The sequence below is a fragment of the Tupaia chinensis genome, unplaced genomic scaffold (genome assembly GCF_000334495.1).
Source record: "Tupaia chinensis unplaced genomic scaffold, TupChi_1.0 Scaffold143591_1, whole genome shotgun sequence".
Taxonomy (NCBI): domain Eukaryota; kingdom Metazoa; phylum Chordata; class Mammalia; order Scandentia; family Tupaiidae; genus Tupaia; species Tupaia belangeri.
Genome location: NW_006203437.1, coordinates 552,042 through 572,267, shown reverse-complemented (window position 1 = coordinate 572,267; position 20,226 = coordinate 552,042). Strand labels below are relative to the sequence as shown.

At 58.6% G+C, this 20,226-nt stretch overlaps 1 protein-coding gene across 1 annotated transcript in view; it reads left to right on the top strand.

Moving 5' to 3' along the window:
• The first annotated feature begins 4,750 nt into the window (after positions 1-4,750).
• ETFDH (electron transfer flavoprotein dehydrogenase) overlaps positions 4,751-20,226 on the top strand; it is a 15,953-nt gene continuing 477 nt past the window's right edge. Inside the window, exons 1-11 of the mRNA XM_014582398.2 lie at positions 4,751-4,914; positions 5,554-5,783; positions 8,380-8,461; positions 9,483-9,601; positions 10,299-10,376; positions 13,086-13,232; positions 14,317-14,457; positions 15,346-15,489; positions 16,450-16,618; positions 18,563-18,745; positions 18,965-19,186. Coding sequence (XP_014437884.1) covers positions 5,562-5,783; positions 8,380-8,461; positions 9,483-9,601; positions 10,299-10,376; positions 13,086-13,232; positions 14,317-14,457; positions 15,346-15,489; positions 16,450-16,618; positions 18,563-18,745; positions 18,965-19,186 — 1,507 coding nt within the window. The 5' untranslated portion in view covers positions 4,751-4,914; positions 5,554-5,561. The remainder of the gene's footprint in view (positions 4,915-5,553; positions 5,784-8,379; positions 8,462-9,482; positions 9,602-10,298; positions 10,377-13,085; positions 13,233-14,316; positions 14,458-15,345; positions 15,490-16,449; positions 16,619-18,562; positions 18,746-18,964; positions 19,187-20,226) is intronic.

The following is a 20,226-nucleotide window of genomic DNA, read 5'->3' as shown; positions in this document are numbered from 1 at the left end:
CCCCGCCCCGCCTTCCAGTGCGCGTGCGTGGTGCCGTGCGGGTCCGGCCCCCCTCCTACTGCCACTGCGCGTGCGCTTGCTCGGCGCGTCGCCCCGCCCCTCCCATAGCGCTCCCGCCGAACGCCGACAGCACCGCCCTGGCTGGGACGGAAGTCCAGGCCCCGTCCGCGACCCGGAAGCCTTTGCTGACCGTGCGGGGCCGGTCCCTCCTCCCCGCGGGGTCCTGCTGCCCGCCGGGTACACCCGCCCCCGGGTACACCTGCCCGCGGGTTCCTGCTGTCCGCCGGCTTCACCCGCCCGCCGGGTACACCTGCCCGCCCGGGTCGCGCTCTCACGCCCCGCACTCCCAGCCCTGGCACCGACCTGCCCCGACCCGGGCGGGCGTGACCTGCTGCCTGGTCGCAAGTGGAAGGTGCGGCGTTTGCGCAGTCGTCGTCCCTGCCCTGGCCGGTCTGTCCGAGCCCCGTGTTGGGATCTGAAGTCCTGCCTGTAGGAGGCTGGCGTTCCTGCGCTGCCCGTCCCTGCGTCGCAGCGGGGCTGGGACTTATCAGCACGCTCTAGGACTAACTGGGCTTTGGGGACGGGGTCCCGATCCACCTGGCCCACCTGGCTGGCCGGTGCTGTGGATGGAAAGTTGTACATGCAGGCAGGAGCGTTCACTAAGGATAAGTCCTGTCTAACTGACTTAGGTGTTTTTTAATTCAGTTTTGGTTATGGACACCTCAAACAAGTATACGGGTAGCAAACAGATTTTCTTGTGTGAGTAGTAACAAAAGTAGAATTGGCCTAAATTCAGCCCCCATACACTGAGAGTTAAAATCGCTGTTGCCATGCGTTTACCATACAGGCAGACTGCTGACCCACTGCCAATTCCACAGCCATTTGCACTGCCAGAACCAGAAGGTGGGCCCAGGGCGCTGGGTGTGACCTTGACCCTGCGGCCACCCCACCTCTGCTCACTGTGCCCTCACATCACCACGGTCAGCCAGGACTCTGACTGCTCTCAAAAGGGAAATATCGGTGTTTACGGAGGAGAGGCAAAGGTCACTTTCTTTCCCTGGAGGAAAGTGAACGACACCATTTCACATATTCCCAGGAAAAGTATCCCTGCGGCAGTGGGATTAGCATGTAGAATCCCTGCGGCAGTGGGATTAGCATGTAGAGTTACCTGCATGTGACAGCCGTTTTTAGTTTGTTCGATTGGAGGTAGTGGTTCATAATGACTGAAACCTGGGACAGCTTTGCTGTTGCCCTGCCTCTCACGTAGGAGTTACACCCGAGGTTACCGGTTCCTGGCTGACAGTGAAACTAGCCAGGAAGAGACCATCAGTTAAGTGTGTCCCACGCTCGCTCTGTAAGGCAGATACCATAGTAACTACTCCTTATGTTGGGTTGTCAGGAAAGTTGTGGTGCAGTTCTGCATGAAAAACCACGTCCTGGCTCTTCCAGCAGCCCGGTAGTAACAGCCACAGCCACAGACTGGCCGTAAGGTTAGGTCAGGGCAGAGTGAGTAAGCCGTGGACCACTGCACTGCCGAGGACACTCCGGCGCAGCGTAGGCGGGGCCACAGCCGGGCTCCCACGTGGACCACTGCATTTGCCCTTTCGTTTTTCTAAAGCGGTTTTAGGTTTAAAGAAAAACTGAGCAGGAAGTGGTGGTCCCGTTTTCCGACACTGAGCCTGCATGGGTACTGAGGTCTGTGGTTTCCGTTAGGGTTCGCATGGACTGTGTGTTCGATTCCCTGGCTCCGACCGAGGCATACTGACATGGACCTGCCACCGATTGCAGCGACATCTGGAACAGCTCTGTGGCCTGGGCTGGCCAGCAGTCTGTGTTTAAGGGAGCCAGACCCACCTGGGCTTCCTCGGTTAGACTCCCCAGCCCTGTGGCTTGAAAAGCCCACCTGTGTTCCTGTCTGCCCCAAGTGTTGACGGGATAGAGGAGCAGAGAAGGTTCAGGCATCGCCATGCCCACTGGGGGTGCGTTGTCCTTTCTGTTTGGCAAGAGTGCCGTGCTCTGGCGGTTAAAATCGAAGCCAACGCCGTGGTCTGGTGGTTACGACAGTGGAGCCCATGTCGGCAGCTGCGTGACTGGAGTCCCGACCTGGCAACTTGAGAAATGGCACTTGTACCTGCTTGCCCAGAGTCTCGGAAGGAAGGAGAGTGGAGGAGAAAGGGTCATGGCATCACTGTTCCCCTGGGGGTTGCTTTCTTCTTCCCCCTCTGCCTCTGCAAAAATAAAAGAACAGTCCCACTGCCCTGAAAGTCTGCCCCACGTACTCGACCTCACACCTTCGCCCTTGCTCCCAAGCCGCTGGCACCACTGACCGCGTTGTCGCCTCTGCAGTTTGCTCTCTGGGCTGTCGCAGTTAGAGCTGCAGAGCATGGAGCCTGCCCCAGGGAGGGCACGTGTCGGGCTCTTCCAGAGAGCACACGAAGGTGTCACCCCCGGCCCCCTTCTCTCGGTATTCTGGGCATGCACGCCTCTGGGCCCAGCACGTTTCCAAACCACCTGGTCGGGCTGTCCCTGCAGTTGGCACGTGGGATCCAACTGCCTTAACCACCAGGCCAGCGCTGGTCCCGGGTGTACATTTTTGAAATTAGTCCCCTCACTAGTGATCTATGTTTTAGTTTCTCCTATGCATAAGAAGCTACTTTCTTTTTAAAACTGAATCAGTTTTTTCAGGTTTTGCCATAAGGCATGTGAACTCACCAGACAGATTCAGAGAGAACAGAAGTGAGACATCACCCCCAGGGAGGCCGCACCTCAGTCCCTTCTCCATTATCCTGTCGGTTCTTGGCATGCATGCACATGGGCCAGGCGTGGTTTTCCAGCTCCGGTCCAGGATGTGAATGGCGTCGGCTCTGTGGGAACCCAGCACCTTAACTGCCCGCTGGTCCCGGGTGTCGCTGTTTCAGAGCTGTGTCGTGGTACCTTGTTTTCGTTTGCTTTTCCCTGATGACATAGACGTTGGCATCTGCTCGTATTTATCTGCCACCCGTGTGTTTTCCTTATGGTGAACTGTCTTGTCTGTTTTTCGGTCTTGATCACTTTTATCATCGTTGAGTTTTAGAGTTCTTGGTGCGTGTTGGACGTCAGTCCTTTATCAGATGTGTCTTAGGTGTGTTCTCTGCCGGGCTCTGACTTATTCATTCGTGCTGCTCATCCATTCAGAAAGAGAAGTATGCGACGTGGTCTCGCCACGCCACGGTCCTCTGCAGCTCCCAGCACACACGACGGGTGCCCGTGTACTCGGGTCAACGTGGGGTCCACCCTGCAGCCTCCCAGGGCCCGATGTCACACGGGAACTCGGTGCCACCTGTGCCCCCACAGCTGGGCCCCACGCTGGTCTTTTCATTCTTGATTTATATGTGTCATCTACGGGGGGTACAGAAAGCAGTATCGTCGGCTGGTTACCGCAGGGTGCGTGTGCTCCTCAGAGAGCGCGTGTGCAGGGCCCCACAGGCTGCGGCCACTCCTGGGTCCTGTGTCATACCTGCCGTGGTGTGTGCTGGCCAGGCACTTCGTGGCATGTCCCTTGATACCGAGGGAAGAGAGTCAGGGATGTGTGGCCGTGTCACCGCAGTCTGTCACGGCTCACCTCTCCCCGTCCCAGGGCTTCCTGTCACGTGTGGAGGAGCCCTGTGCACTCACACTCGGGCACTCGGCCCGTGGACGAGATGGCGCAGCTGTCGGCATCCCTGCAGGCTCCCCAACACTGATGAGCCCTGCTCTGCCCTTCCTCACCCTGCCCTCCTCACGGGCTGCAGCTGCGACGAGACGGCAGAGGAGGACAGGCGGAGGAGGGGAGCGGAAACTGAAGAGAGGGCACAGCAGGGTATCAGCGCCCAGGCGTGCCCCAGAAGTGCCCGAGAGGCCGAGCTTGTGCAGTGGCAGGTCAGCCTCCACTTAGAGGGGCAGGAGACCTCCGTCCTGTCCCAGCCCGTGTGCGGAGGGGCCTGCTGCCAAGCGCCACGAGAGTGCCAAGTTGCCTCGTGGGGGGCGCCCAGGCGGGGCGCCTGCTCCGGTGGGGCAGCGATGTGCAGCTCAGGCCCAGGGCCACCAGGAGCTTCAGTGACCGCTTCCACAGCTACGTTTCAGTACGTGTCTGGCCATTCCCGTGACAGCTGTCATCCCCGCGGGGTTCTCTGCAGGGTCTGTGGCAGGACAAAGACATCTGCGTGGGGTCCCTCCGTGTGTGTGTGCGTCCAAAATGCTCCGACAGGGCGGGGTCTGAGGGACAGGTCGCAGTGTGACCACACCCCATGGGGCGCAGTCTTTCCCCTCGTGCGTGAGTGCTCGGCCCTCTGACCAAGCGCCCAGACGTGTGTGTCCCTAAGGCTCTCAGACCACGCTGACACACTGACCCGAGACCCGGCCACCATGGCACAGGCGGTGGCCGCCGTTGCTCAGGAGCCACACGGGCCCGGGTTCGGGTCAGAGGACCTGTCGAACCCCTCTCAGGAAGGAGAAGCGACGTTCTGTCTTTGAGGCTGATGGTCAAGCCCAGACCGCGCTTTCTCCTGACACCGGCGAGCTGGCAGCCCCGCCCTCGACGTGGACCGTGGGAGGCTGACCGCCGGGGCCCTGTCGGGTGGGTGACACGCTGTGAAGTCGCCGTCAGGACCTCGGACCAGAGGACGGGGCTCTGTGAAGAGCCTAGCGGGCGGTCCCTCGGAGCATGCCTGTCCCCATGTGTCCCTCACAGGCACAGTTTGGCTGGCGCGGCCGTCCGTGCTTGCCAAGGCTGCGTCCGTGACGGTGACGTCCCTCCCGCAGCCTCCCTGTGCCTTCACGCCCTCCGAGTGAAGACGAAGTGCCTGCCTCTGTGCCCGCGATGGTCCTCGACCTCCGCCCCGCGGATCACCACCCACTACACTGTGCACCCCCGGGACCGGGACCCGCGGTGGGAAGGTAAGGACGCCGGCTGCCTGCATCCCCTCTCGGCCACACATCGTGTGGAGGGGCGTCCCAGCCGTCCACAATGCTGCAAGGGCACTGGGATGTGCCACTTTGCCACTTGATCCCAGTGCTGTTCACATGAGCATGTGCCCACACCGTGGTGGTAAAACTGAAAGCCAGGGGACCAGCAGTTAGCGTAATAGCAATGTCGCTGGACTCCCATGTAGCCAACCGTGGTTCGAGTCTCGGACCCGGTGGCTTAAACTCACACCGGGCATGTGTGCGTGCGTGCCCAAGATTCCAAGAGAAGAATGGAGGAGAAGGGATTGCAGCATGGCCATCCCCCCTGGGGGGTGATTTCTCGCTTTCTGTCTCTGTCTCTCTGGCAAGTGCATGCGCCCTATAGCAAAAACCTCAAAAAAAAAAAAAAAAAACTGAAAGCCAGACATGGGTGTATGGATGCCGGAATTACGATGCTCCAGAGCAGAGTAGAGGGTACACGGGCGGGTACCGCGGTCCGCCTGCCCCTCCCGTGCAGAGCCAGGATGGCTTCCGTGCCGCTGCCCTGCCCTGCGATGCGGCCCGCAGTTGTGGGGGCGGACGGGCCTGTGCTCCGCAGCTGCTGACTGCCTCTGCCACTGGTCCTGCCAGGAGTGAGCATGGAGAGGTTCGCGGAGGAAGCAGATGTGGTGATCGTCGGCGCGGGCCCTGCGGGGCTCTCTGCGGCCGTCCGTCTGAAGCAGCTGGCAGCAGCCCAGGACAAGGACATCCGCGTGTGCCTCGTGGAGAAGGCCGCGCAGATCGGAGCCCACACCCTCTCTGGGGCGTGCCTCGACCCAGGCGCTTTCCAAGAGCTCTTCCCGGACTGGAAGGAGAAGGGGGTATGACTGCGTTCCCACGCGAAGCCTGGCCACCCCCGCAGCTCCAGCCCGGGTTACTCAGAAGGAATCCTGCTCGTGACATGGGGAGTCTCCCCCCCATTTACCAAGGGCAGGAAAGGGTGAATTGTGTCAGGTGGAGCTGCAGTTTAGACGGTCGCTCGCTGTTCCCAGTGCTGTCTTCATACCACGTGTAGCAGGCATAGGCGTTACCTTGAGAAGGTCTCTGAATGTTTATACTCAGTGAAATGCAGCGTGTTTTATTTCGAGGGTATTTTTAACTTGTTCCATAAATGTCTGTATTGTTGTTCTTAGTAAAGCGATACTGGAGCTTCCTAGGAAAGACTAACAACCGAATCCAAAGAGGATAGCTTGATTTTCTGAAGGAGCAGATGGCATGCCCCTCCCTGACCCGGGCAGAACGGCCACCACAGAGGACCGAGGGACCGAGTCCTCAGCACATTGCTGTCCATAGGCCGTGGGAGGACATGCAGGAGCACTCGGCCCCTTCCTGCTCTGAGGTGGGCCGAGCGGCCGCGCCTGGTGCCACGTGCCCGGTCTGCAGGGCCCCCGCAGAGGGCCTGGTCTCTGAGCCCGGGTTCTCCTGCACATGCCGCACATGCACACTGGGAGTCCGGGCTGGCGGGCGTGGAGCAGGGTGAGCCACTGTGGGCGTCTGTCTGTCTTTATGGAAGAAATAAGATACGGAGCTTTAGAGAAGCATGTTTGGTGTCTGGACAGACTTGGTAAAGGGGGCCAAGCTGTATCATCACCTCCTGTTCTTTTCCCATATGAAGTAAGACTTTCATTTACGCTTTCTTTGTAAAATATCAAGCTCCTTCATTTATGTAGTTATTATCTGTTTATCTCTTCTATGAGAGAGGGAGAGACAGCACCCCAACGGGGCCCTGCTGCCAGGCCCCCCCTGGCCGTCAGTCAGCCCTGGGGCACGGGGCGGGTGTGGCCACATACGTATGCAGGGCGTCTGCAGTCACCGGGTGTCTCCCCTGTGGCTCCCTCACGGAGCAGGACGTTTTACTGCGGCGCCACCAGCTAGCCCCGGAGCTCCCGTAAACGGGAAACACTTTCCTTGTACCTCATTTAATTCCTCCGCTCAATATTGTACAAAAGAATAGACTTCATTAGGTTATTGACACAATAGCAGTTCTGACAGAAAATGTTTTTCACATCAAAGACCCTAATATCGCTTTGACACCCTGCGATACATATGGCCTGGCGTGTACAATGTGTTACATACGTGTCGTTTGCCTTTATCCAAAGGGAAGATAAAACTTCTCTTACCTTTTCAATAAGCAGGGAGTGTCAGCTTGGAGCCAGGCGCCTAGGCTGACTTCCTCACAGACAGGGAGGCACGGCGTCCCCATTTCAAAGATGCCAAGGATCCCAGGAAAGACGCAAAGAAAGAAAGATCTCTGGGACACAGAGCTGGCAAGACGCCTAGTTAGCTTTGTAGAAGATTCCCACACGTCGCAGTGAGGCAGAGTAAGAACTTACAGTCGCGGTTTTCTAGAGGAGATGCGGGAATGGGGCAGTTCGTTTTCCCTTTTATCATCACGGTAAAATTAAAATGTTTTTTGTATTTATCCTGTCGAATGAAAAAAGGACAATTGCAAAGTAGAAGTTGCTTTAAAAAAAGGGATTTGCCGGGCCAGCAGGTGGACTCGCTCATGGCCGACTGCTCTTTGAGTCCTGGACCCAGTGACTTAAAACTCATGCTGGGCACGTGTGTGTGCATGCCCAGAATCCTAAGAGGACAGAGGAGAAGGGGTCGCGGAGTGGCCATCCCCTTGCGGGGTGATTTCTCACCTTCCCTCTCTCCAGCTAGTGCACACACTGAATGGTGAAAACATAAAAAAAAAAAAAAAAAAGTGCTAGGGCCAGCAGGTGGCGTGGTGAAGACATGGCTCCCCAGGGCTGACGCTGCGGAGTGGGCCTGGACCTCTGGCTTCAGAATCAGCTGGGGTCATGTGTGGGCTGCCCAAGTCCTGAGTCCCGAGAGGGGTACAGGAGAAGGGATTGCGTCTCTCTCTCTCTCTCTCTCTCTCTCTCTCTCTCCCCCTCTACGGCAAGCACATGTGCCCTGTAGCAAAAAAAACTTGAAAAATCTTGCTGGTCTTACAGAGCTAGCACAGAGTAAGGGTCAGACCCCAGGGCACGTAGCCAGGGTCCCACCAGCAGGGCCCGAGGACGTGGCAGACGGGTCTGAGCCCTGGAGAAAGTAAGTGTTTATCCTAGTGTAAGGTCACGAGATGCCCTGTCTGAAGAAGGTAGCAGAGGAGGTTGCACAGACGTGGAGGGAAGGACGGGTGACTATCCGGCGGCTGCCTGGGGCGACTTAGCTGTCTGCCCAGCAGGGTGTGCGATCAGCCTGAGGGAGACGCAGACGGGACTGTCTTGGGGAGTGCCGTGAGCGCAGCCCTGGAGTGGACAGGCGGGCGGCGGGCGGGTGGCCACCCCTGCCTCCGGTTCTCTGGCCCTGGTAACTCGTGAATGTTACACAGGGTCCTCCTCTAGATAAACGCCAGCTTCCCAGCATACGGATGGGGCTACAGCGTCTCCTTCCCTCCTTCATTTCTAGGCTCCACTTAACACGCCTGTGACGGAAGACAGGTTTGGAATTTTAACGGAGAAGCACAGAATTCCTGTGCCAATCCTTCCAGGTCAGTCCCGGTAGTTCCCAAGCCACAGGGCCCCGCCGGGGAGGAGCTCTCGCTGCTGAAGTGCCCTCTTCTCACCGTCACAGACGACCAAGCCGAGGCCTGGAGATCTGAAGGACTCACTCGGGCACCAGCTCACCGGGGGAGGCAGGAGTAGGCTGTTTCAGTCCAGAGTTAGGGCAGCCTCTGACCCGGCCGGGAGCCCTAGCCTGGTGTGCTAATGTGCTTTCTATTTAGTAACTTAGGACTCCAGACCAAGTTATTTAAAGTAGGCTGGAATTACAGGAGCAGAGAGAGCCCTCCTGCCCTCCCACCCCCTCGAGGATTCAGGAGTTTGCGTCTAAGATGGATCCATGGTAGATGGGTCCGCTGGGCGGAGCAGATGCTTTATCACATGTGTGTGCATGTGAGCCGTGTAAGGTGCGAGGACAAAGGAGGGCGGGCTGTCAGAGGCTGTGGAGAAGCACAGCGGGGGCTTCCACGGGGCCCGAGGAGGGAGCACGTGTCCCGTCCTGGGTGAGCTCGCAGGGGCTCCGAGAGCTGCACTGGAGCCGAGTGGAGCTGCAGAAGTGTGTGTGTGCCGGCCCTGTGAGTGCCAAGCCAGCATTCACGCCCATAGTCCGTTCCCTGTGAGCTTCTCGCTCCAGGTGGGGATAGGCAGACCTCGGGGCTCAAGAAAGCCTTTCTGCATCCACTGTGGAGGTTTCTTTATAAATCGCAACCCCCCCATAGCTTTCCCAGCACCTCCTGTGTCTGCACTGGGGCTCCATCCCAGCGTCCCCCCTACCTGCGTCAGGACTTGATCCCAGCGCCCCCGTTCACACTCCATGCTGGGACTCGATGCCAGCTCCCCCTCGCCTGTGTCCACACCGGGACTTGATCCCAGCTCCCGTGCCGCAGGAGTATGCTGGGGCAGTGTTCTGGTGTCCGCAGTCAGTGTGGACAGGCCAGCCTCTGTGTGCCTAGGGGTCACGCGTGACCGGGAGCTGCCCAGGACCCGTGTTAACTGCGCGTCTGCTCGCAGGCCTCCCCATGAACAATCACGGCAACTACATCGTGCGCTTGGGGCACCTGGTGAGCTGGATGGGCGAGCAGGCCGAGGCCCTGGGGGTCGAAGTCTACCCTGGCTACGCTGCTGCCGAGGTGCGTGGGTTCTGTTCTAATGTTCCCTCAGAAGCAAGCCAAGACTTTTACAGTAAAAAGCTATTTTAAAAAGCTGTTGGGTTTTAGAATTGCACGGTTAGAAGGAACCTCTAAAAGGTCTAACCTGAAGATTTCCTGAATTCCTGGTGTCGAGCCCCTTGACGGTCGTCCATCTTAGGATAGGACCCCGCCCTTAACCCCTGGGCCTCGCTGTCAGTGTCTGCCCGTGGCTCCCGTGCACCTCGCACTTGCGCAGTGCGGGAACGAGCGAGTGAGGGTTACCAGGCGTTGGTTCTCGCCTGCTGTCTGGCTCGGCCCCCTTCCTGACGGCCTTCCCTCTCCCACCTCATGCTCTCCCTGTGCCAGGCCTTCCTGCCCGTTCCTGCTGTGGCTTGCTCTGGAGACAGAGCAGCTGTCCGCTCTCTGGTTCCCGGGTCCCTAGGAGCCCCCTGTTCTCTTCCTCACCCGGGTTGCCGTGCGCACCTCCAGCCGCTCCAGCCGTGTGCACCTCCAGCCGTGCGCTTTCCCCGCCCAGAAGGCAGCGCCTGCAGAGGGGCTCCCTGTGCCTGAACGCCCTCCAGCCTGTTGCTGCGGTGCAGAGGGCCTGTTCACACGCCGCAAAACCCAAGGCTCTGTCTGTCCTTTGGCAGGTTTACGAGCCCTAAGGTGATGGCACCTTTGCTTCATGTCACTTTAGGTCCTTTTCCACGAAGACGGCAGTGTAAGAGGAGTTGCCACGAACGACGTGGGGATACACAAGGACGGTGCGCCCAAGGTCAGCCCGCCGACGCGTGCGTGTGCGTGTGCGTGTGCGTGCCAGCGAGGGAGAGAGATGGGAAAGAGCGGCTGGTTACTGGTCAGGAGCTTCCTCTCGTTAGAGTAACAGCTTCGCGTGACCTGCTCTGGGCATGTAGGTGGAGTACGTGGAAGGGAAACGTTTTAAAGGATGAGAACATGACTTTAGCGTCAGCAGGTGCTATGCCAGTGCAGGCCCTGGGCTCCCACAGGGCTGACCACAGTTAAAGCCCTAGACCTGGTGGCTTGAAAATCATGCCGGGTGTGCGTGTGCCCAAAACCACAGAGGGGAGTGGAAGAGAAGGGATTGCAGTGTGGCCATCCCCCTGGGGGCGATTTCTCACTTCCCCTGTCTGCTGAGCACACACACCCTATGGCAGAAACCTAAAAGAAAAGCCTAATACGAACACACACACGCCACAGGTTTCATCTCCCCACGCTGATGGGGTATTAGGCGTCACAGCCAGTCCAAGGAGAGTGAAGCTGGACACACTGTGTCCCGGCACCTGAGCTCGGGCAGACAGACCAGCCGGGCTCCTCTCGGGAGCGGTGTGGCACGCGTGGGCCTGGCGGGGCATCCCTGGGTGAGCGCGTCGCCTCCTGCCTTCCTCAGCCCAAGGGTGAGCCTCGCTGCTCCTCAGGCTCCCATTGCAGGTTCCAGTCTGAGACAGGGAAGCACTAGAATGTGGAGCTCCCCCCTGCGGGCCTCGGGAGGCAGGAGGGGCCTCGCTTCCCTGCGATGAGGGCAAGCCACACTCGTGCAGGAAGCCGCCTTCTCTGTCCGTGCTGCGTGTTTATTGCGGGGCCCCAGGAGACTGCCAGCTGCCCAAGGACAGTGGGCCTGGCGGCTGCTCACACCCAGCGCAGCACAGCCGGCACCGGGCGGGCCGGGCCTCGGTCCTTACCTGGCCACTGCTGGGAGTGGCTCCCTCACCCTCTGCTCACCCTGCCCTGCCTAGAGCTAGCACCCACGCTCGGCCTCCCCCCTGCCCCAGAGTTGCCCTGGGCTCCACACCTCCTGCCCGGGCCCAGCTGGTGGTGAGCAGGCCCAGGGACTCGACGCCCGCCCGGTGCATAGCCACCCTTACCCACACCGCCCAGGGTGGTGAGACTGTGTCACGTTTCCTGGCGTGGGGCCACCGTTTTCTACGTTATGGTGATTTTGTTGTATCTTGTTCTTTAAAAATGTGTATGTTTGGTATTAAGTGCAGCTGAAGCTCAGGTTCTGCCGTTCTGGCACTAATCTTCCGTGTCCTCATTATTGCAATCTGGTTTTTTGTGTTCCTGTGCTTTGCGTTGGGAGGGACATTTAAACGTCATACATGGAACCTATTCAGGTGTAAAGCCATTCAGAGTACAGGGAGTCTTCACGATCTGAGGCCCTCGGGCTAGCTCTGCCGCCTTTAGTTGAGAGAGCTGGTCCCATGTGGCCCGCTGGGTTCAAGTCCCAGACTCAGCCACTTGAGAGGCATGCCAGATGCCCAGAGTCTCAAAAGGAGAGAGAGACAGAGACGGGACTGCAGCACGGCCCTGCCCCACGGAGGTGCCTTCTGTCTCTGTCTCTCTCTGGTGAGCTCATGTGCCCTCGGGCAGAAACATGAATGAGTGAATAAATGCTACAAGGCTGGCCGAGGGCAGCGTCCTGCAGTGTTCGTACTAGAGACAGAGTAGGAGCGGCCAGTCCTCCCGTCCGCCAGCAGGGGCCTGCGTGGGCGTCTGTACCCGCGTGCGCGGCCGCGGCCTTTGGGAGGAGGCCTGAGCTGGCAGGACTCGGGGAGATCTCAGGTGGCGGTGAGAGCCAAGGAGAGGAGCGTTTGCCTTTATGACCTTGGCTGTGGAAGCCGGGACTGCAGAGAGGTCAGGTGTGCGTACATCTCAGTGCACGCAGACGTCGTCATGTAAACCGCACACGCGGGGCTGTGGCGTGGTAGAGGAGACAAGCTGAGAGGGCGGGTGGGCCGAGTGACGTGCACGGCGGTGTGCATGCCTGTGTGGCACACGTGTGTACACGACATGAGTGAGCGCTAGAGGAAGACGGACGTTACCGACAGCGTGTGAACAGCAGGTGATTGACCGAGTCACTAAAACTGCAGAGCTGGGCCAGCAGGGCGTGGGGTGAAGGCAGGGTCCTACGGCCGGCCGCGCAGTCTGAGTCCCAGACACAGTGACTCGAGAGTCACGCCGGCATGTGTGCCCAGAATCCTGAGAGGAGACTGGAAGAGAAGAGATTGTGGTCTGGCCATCCCCCCAAGGGGGTGACTTCTCACTCTCCTCTCTCTGCGGAGCGCTGAGCCGTGGACAAGGGGGAGCTGCTGAGCTGTGAAGCAGTAACAGCCTAACGTTAAGGCCAGACCTCGCTCACAATCGCACTCTGTGCTGCTTCTGTACCCCGTCCTGGCATCCCCACGTTTCTGTACCTGTCAGTGTGCACCTGAGGGAGAAGGAGGAAGCCCTGGTGGGCGTGGCCGTCCACACTCCCTTCTCTGTCTCTCCGTCTTGCCGGGGTTTGGGGCACCCACTCACACACAGCTGGTGTGTTTCCAAGCCCGCAGGGCCAGTTTTCGAACCACAGTTGGCCAGGCGAGATCTGGCTCCTTGACCCACCCGACCTCGGGGCCAGCACTGCACTCTCATAGTTGAAGTTCAGCTAACCAAATATAAGTGTGTTCTGACTGTTTCTCCCTTTTAGACGACCTTTGAGAGAGGACTGGAGCTACATGCCAAAGTCACCATCTTTGCCGAAGGGTGCCACGGCCACCTCGCCAAGCAGCTGTATAAGCGGTTTGATCTGAGGGCCAGCTGTGAGCCCCAGACCTACGGGATCGGACTGAAGGAGGTAGCCAGCCTCGTCATGTTGCAGTCTTAATTCTGAAAGATGGAGCTTAAACTCATGGTCTTCCCGTGTAGTTTATAATGTTGGTTTAATCTGCGTTTGCATTCCCCACTGTCTCGAGTTGTTCATTGCAGCTAAGGTACTCAGGGCGCTGTGCGAGAGGCTAGGAGGTCCCAGCGATCACCCCCGCTCTTGTCTCAACCGCCTGCATGTGGGAACTGTGTCACTTCTCATGGCCTTGGAAAGAGCTGGGCCTTGGTGTGCTTTTCTTGGTGGTGGCACCCGTCCCCCACTGGACTTGCATCCACGTGCCGTTTGCCGGAAGAGCACACCATGAGGGTTTTTAAGAGCACACCATGAGGGTAGCTTAGTGCATGAGATGCACAGCTGGTGTGCCAGCCCGGAACTGAGTGTCACGAGTTTGTGCACACGTGGTCTGTCTCCCAAATCACGGGTTTATTAGCCTGTAGAATTATGACCCTTTTGTTTAAAAAGTTTCAGGGTAATGTCAGAAAGACTCCAGTTCCACTGTCACTCAATTTGCTGTCATGAGTGCGGACGCGGCCTTTCGGTAGTTGTGCAGTATCCGATGACAGCCCGACCTGAGTCGTGGTGGGTGTCTCAGGTGGAAATAGGTAAAATGTCCCATCGGAAAACCCAGTGACCAGTGTGCCTCAGTGACAGGGCGGGGGGTGCACTGGCACTGAGGATGACCTCTGAGCAGCGAGCCGACAGGGCCTAAGCGCAGCCGTCCTCGGTCCACACCAGGCCAGACGGCGGGTGCCGCACCCGCATCCGCGTTTCCTGACGCCCCTCTGGGGGCTTCCCGGGACGGAGGCTCAATAACGTGAGCCTTGGGGATTTTTAGGGGTCCTGGCTTTTCTGCCCCTTCTCTTCCTTCTGATGAGTCTTGCTGCAGTTTGATAGAATTTTCATGATTTGAAGTCATTCTTCTGTGTTTCTCATGACTTTTTATTGTAGTTTGCATAAGTCACACATAGAACCTGGGGAGTTTTCTGCATCATGGTAACAGAAACATTTAAATACGACTACAGAGCTTTTCTTGGTGGCTTTTTGGGTGTTTCAGTTATGGATTATCGACGAAAAGAAGTGGAGGCCTGGGCGAGTGGACCACACGGTCGGCTGGCCCTTGGACAGACACACATACGGAGGGTCCTTCCTCTACCACCTGAACGAAGGAGAGCCCCTCGTGGCTGTTGGCTTTGTGGTGAGTCGCGCCCGCTGGGGAACCCACCGTTGGGGCTGCCGGCCCTTGCTGCAGAGCGAGCGTTCCCGGCCCTGGAGATGCACGCAGCTCGGCTGCACCGGCCACCCGGGGTAGGCTCCACGCCGGGCGTTCCCGGGACGTCTGGGGAAGTTCCTACCAGCCCTCTGAGTCAGGCCTGTCCTTGTCTCACTGAGAAGACGGAAGTCCGAGGACTTGGAAACCCTTCCCCCACACTCAGATTACTTGCCGGGCAGCGGGCCAGTGCGTCCACCTCGGCACTCGCGGTCACTGGGGCAGCACGGCCTCAGTGCCGACCAGGGGCATCCTGACCTCAGGCAGCTGATGCTTGTGACCTCGGTGTCTGCAGCAGTTACACCCTGAGCCTCACCAGGCGGCAGTGGGAGCCACGTGGGGTGTGCACGGGTCCTCACGGGTGTGCTGTGGCGAGCGCGCACTCGGGCAGCCTGGGGAAGGCTGTGTGTCTCGGCCCTTTGGAAATGCCTGGCGCGTGCAACCCGAGTTGGCACCTTCGGCCTCAGTGATACTGTAACGCCGATTCCTGGTCTGCCCTAGAGTGGCTACTGCCAGGCGGGATAAAGTAACTACAGCTCCTCCCGTGAAGAGGACGTCGTCGGAGTTACTTACGACAGATCTGTTTTAGTTTTCAGTTTAGAGTCCCACTGGTTATAAACACAGCGTTTTTTTTACTCTTTTTCCAAACAGATTCTACACAGGCATTTAAATGTATGTTACTGTATGTATTTCTCCAAATACTTTTGAATGTAAGAAACTTTACATGCTTTCTAGTAGAGACTGACGACTCTTAGCCTGATGAAACGTGAATAAAACGCCTGCTTGTATAAACGTATCAAATGTACACACTTTAAGGTCGGTCTGGACTATCAGAATCCGTTCCTGAGTCCCTTCCGTGAGTTCCAGAGGTGGAAACACCACCCCAGCGTCCGGCCGACCCTGGAAGGCGGGAAAAGGATCGCGTATGGTGCCCGGGCACTCAACGAAGGGGGCCTCCAGGTACCATCGGCCGCGCTGTGCCTGTCACACACGCACCTTCCTGGTCGAAGGTTCAGGCACTTCTTTACGGAGTCTTTGAGAACCCTGAGAGGCAGTAATTGCAACATTGGTTTTGCTGAGCTGACAAGTCTCCTTCGCTTGGTGCGGATGAGCGTGGGACGTGTTGAGCGGAAGCACGGTCACCTGCTCGCCCTTCCCGGCCCCATGGGCTTGTCCCCCCACAGCCCCTAGCCCCACGGCCATGTGGTGAGCGCATAGACTCAGACCGGCTAAACTGGGGTTAATCACCCCCCTTTCTTCTTTCATTGCTTTATCTCATGACTGAGGTCTAAATAATTGTCTTTAAAACTTCATTTGGGAATTCTCAAGTTTGTGTAATTTTTAGTTGCCAGAGGGCACGTGAGCTCAGCAGAAGGGAGAAAGCACCCCTTGGGGCTCGGTCACACTGCAGCCTTGTCTCCTGTTGGGGTTTGGGTCATGTGCTCCACGCCTCGTGTGGTCTTCGGCCAAGGCCAGGATTCCAGCCGTGGTCGGCCGTGTGGAATCGGCTCCCTCTGCACTAGACCGCAGGCCCAGCCTCGGAATGCATGAAGGCAGCAGCTAGCTGTGCAACCCTAATGGCCTCGAGGTCGCAGACTTCGTTCCTCGGTGGGAAACTAAGAGGGTGTACACAGAATGGGTGAGCAGAGCATGGCTCGGGTGCCAGGCCTAGGCTGGGAGTGTTCTGAACCGTGGCACCGACACGCAGAACCACCGGGTGTCACGCTGTCACAGGCTGCCTGGCTGCCCTCCTCCCGTGTCAGAAGGCAAGCTAGCCAGGGCAGCCCTGTGCCTGTCCCCGCCCCAGGATAGGGGGACGAGAAGGCTGTCCCCGCCAGCTTCCCTTTGCTGCTTCCTCAGTGCGGGGACTTGGCAAGGCCGTGCTTGGAGCTGATGTAGGTTCCGACCCTCTCTCCTCAGTCTATACCGAAGCTCACCTTCCCGGGCGGCTTACTGATCGGGTGCAGCCCTGGCTTCATGAACGTGCCCAAGATCAAAGGGACCCACACAGCAATGAAGAGCGGGGCTTTGGCAGCGGAGGCGGTTTTCAGCCAGCTGACAAGGGAGGGCGTCCAGTCAGGGACCAAAGGTAAGAACCTCCTTCCGGGCCTGAGGGAGGTTGCTGGCCACGCCCTGCGGTTGACATTCACAGCTGCCTGTCATTGTCACATCGTCCCTGTGCAGACGTGCAAGCAGGCTGGCAGCGGCTGTCCCCTGCCCGAGGTCTCGCAGGGACGGTGCCGTGTTTGCACTGCTCGCATGTGGCCCACAGGGACACGTCAGAGATGCCGCAATCTCTCCGGGCTGCAGGTAGAGCAGCTCTGTGGGAGGCAGCACCCGCCGTCTCCCCCTCTGCCATGTATCCTGCTGGGGCCTGCACTCCTGTGTGGGGAGAGCAGCACGCACCTCCCCCTGGGGGAGCCCCTCCAAGGCCCCCCACCCTGCGACTTCATCTCCCCCACTGTCCCAGCTGCTGGGCTCCTTCATTTCTGGGTGTGCCCGCCTGGTCCCTGCAGGCTGCTCCTCGGGCCTGGCCTTTGTTCAGACCCCACTCTTCCAGTGTGGGGATGCAAGGGGGGAGGGGGCCACAGGAAGGACCGAGGGCACCTGGGGGAGAGCAGGCCAGGCATGTGCTCCCCACGCTCTGCAGGCAGAAGTCCGCTGCCCGGGTGTCAGCACAGGCCCCACACCCAGGTCTCTGGTGAACCTCTCTTGCCTCTTAGGCTTCCTTCGCTGGCCAGCGACCCCATCCCCACCTGTGTGGTTCACCCACCCTGGCTCTGTCACATCGCTAAAGGACATTAGGCCTGAGGGACCCACTCGCCGCGGTGGGCCTCCCCAACTGCGCTGCGGCCTCCTCCCCGGTTACAGCCAGCAGGGCAGGCTGGCAGCCTCAAGGTGCCGTTGTGGGGACGCACACCAGCCCTACTGGGCCATGGGAGTTCCGGTCACAAAATAGGAAATTTTTCCTTTTTAAGAATTATTTAGGGGCCAGCAGATGGCTTAATGGTTACAGGGTTGGATTTCCAGAGTCGACCACAGTTTGAGTCCTGGACCTAGCTTAGAACTCACACCAGGCACCTGTGTGTGCCCAAAACCCCAAGAGGGGAATGGAGAGGGGACTGCAGTGTGCCCATCCCTGAGGGGTGATTTCTCGTGCGCACGCTCTCTCTGTTGAGTGCACATGCTCTATAGCAAAAAAAGAAGGAAAAAAAATTTAATTCACCAGAGAAAGAGAGCGAGGGAGGGAAAGCAAGAAGGCAAGCTTCCAGATCCGCGACGCAGGCCCATCGGCCCTGTGCGGTCCAGCACGCTAACCACCACACCACATGCCGGCCCTGGAATGTTCCAGGTTTTTTTTTTGAGAGGTTTTTGCTATAGGGCGCGTGCGCTCGCCAGACAGAGAGAGAGAGAGACAGTGAGAAATCACCCCCCAGGGGGGATGGTCACGCCGCAATCCCTTCTCCTCCATTCTCCACTCGGGATTTTGGGCACGCACGCACACATGCCCGGCGTGAGTTTTAAGCCACTGGGTCCGGGACGCGAACCGCGGTCGACTACGTGGGAGTCCAGCGACATAGCCAGTATGCTAACTGCTGGTCCCCTGGAATGTTCCGGTTTTAGTCAGCACGTCTTGTTTCCGTTTGTTTCACTGAATGTTGAACATCCCGTGCTACCACATACGCAAGTGCCTTCTGTCCGTGAGCAGACGGTCTGCAAGGGCACCTCAGAAAGCTCATGGCAGGCCGGACATACGGGCCGAGTTTATTCTGGTGCCACACAGACCTAGAGATCTATGCAAGTTTCCATAATAAATGAGCATAGTTCGTGACTCTTTGAAGACCCCTCTTCAGATGGTTCCTCTTCCTGGCAGACGCCAGTGCTCACACCCGAGCGGCTCTCCAGTGAGGTCTGGGGTGAGCTGTTGGTACCAACACCTTGGGAACCACTGAGGGACAGCCACAGGGAGACACCCGATGCTGTGGGCGGGCCCTGCGGGCGGGCCCACGCTGTTCTGCTCATCCCCTGAAAGGGCTGCACGTCACTGAGTACGAGGACAACCTGAAGAAGTCCTGGGTGTGGAAGGAGCTGTACTCTGTCAGGAACATACGGCCCTCCTGCCACGGCGTGCTGGGGGTCTACGGAGGGATGGTCTACACGGGGGTCTTCTACTGGATCTTCAGAGGGATGGAGCCGTGGACCCTCAAACACAAAGGTCAGTCGGACACAGTAGAGCCGGACCTGGAGCAGCACGGCTCCCGCGGCGGGAAGGCCCTCGCCGTGCTGTACTTGGGGGTCACAGCCCGTCCTGCAGGAGCCGTGCACTGTCACCGGAGGCTGAAGGCCTCGCTGGTGTAGCATGCTGTGGGTTTGAGAGTGTGCCTAGGGAAGGCCTTCACCGTTGCTCCATCCCACCTTCCCCAAACCGCTGAAGGTGCGGACTCTGAGCAGCTCAAGCCAGCCAAGGACTGCACGCCCATCGAGTACCCAAAACCGGACGGGCACATCAGCTTTGACCTCTTGTCATCCGTGGCTCTGAGCGGCACCAACCACGAGCACGACCAGCCGGCGCACCTGACCCTCAAGGACGACAGCGTGCCCGTGAGCAGGAACCTGGCCGTGTACGACGGGCCCGAGCAGCGCTTCTGCCCCGCAGGTCAGTGAGGGCTTCGGCCTCCACTCCCACGTGCTCGCAGACGTCTGCTCTCAGCGCTCCCAACTGCCTTTCCAGCCGGGTGCCAGTGCCCTGGAGCGTGTCCGGGAGAGGCAGCACCTCACTCCCCAGCGGCTGGTGCTCGGCTGGGGACATCTGACGGCTGTCTTGAGCCTGCTTCAGGTGGGGGTTCTGCAGAGTTTTCCCTTGTGTCCTCCACTAAGACAGCAACCATGAAAAACGACACCTAGCCATTCTGTGCTTGCGGGACGCACGAGTGCCACTGGTCAGGGCAGTTACATGTGCCCACCCCGCTGGAGTCCACGATGGCACCTGCACTTGGGCAACCTGTGAGGGTTTTTAAAGAGAGATTTTTGTCATAGGGCAAGTGCACTTGCCGGAGAGACGGACAGAAAGCAAACCACCTTCTAGGGTGATGGCCATGCCACAATCCCTTCTCCATTCTCGTCTCTGGGTCTTGGGCACGCATGCACATGCGCCCAGTGTGAGTTGTAAGCCACTGGGTCCAGGATACGAACTGCAGTTGACCCCGTGGGAGCCCAGTGACGTAAGCATTACTCCATCTTCTGGTCCCTGAGTACGGGATGCTTTAATGCCAGTCTTTCAACCAAAATCTCAGTGGTGGAGGGACGGGCTCGAGTGTGCAGTGGGATAAGCAGGATTCAGGTACCTAGAAGTTTGTCCGTTCTTGAGAGACTTCTAAGCAAGTTCTTCCAGGGCAAGGCCTTGTTTTGACTGTTCTGTAAACACTGTCAAAATACACGTCCACCACCATGGTGGGCCGTCAGCCAAGAGGCAGGGCTGGATCGAGTTCTCAACTACCACCTGACCTAGGGTGGCTGGGCTCGACTGCAGTGGTACAAAATCACATTTTCATAGTTTTCGGCTTCCCGTGGGTTTACCAGGGCACACCCCGTTGGGAGATGTCGACCCTCCTGATGCACTCTTAGGTGTGTCTGACAGAGCAGAGTGACCCCCAGGAGCCTTCACTGCTGCGGGGCGAGCCGTCCGGAAGGCAGCGG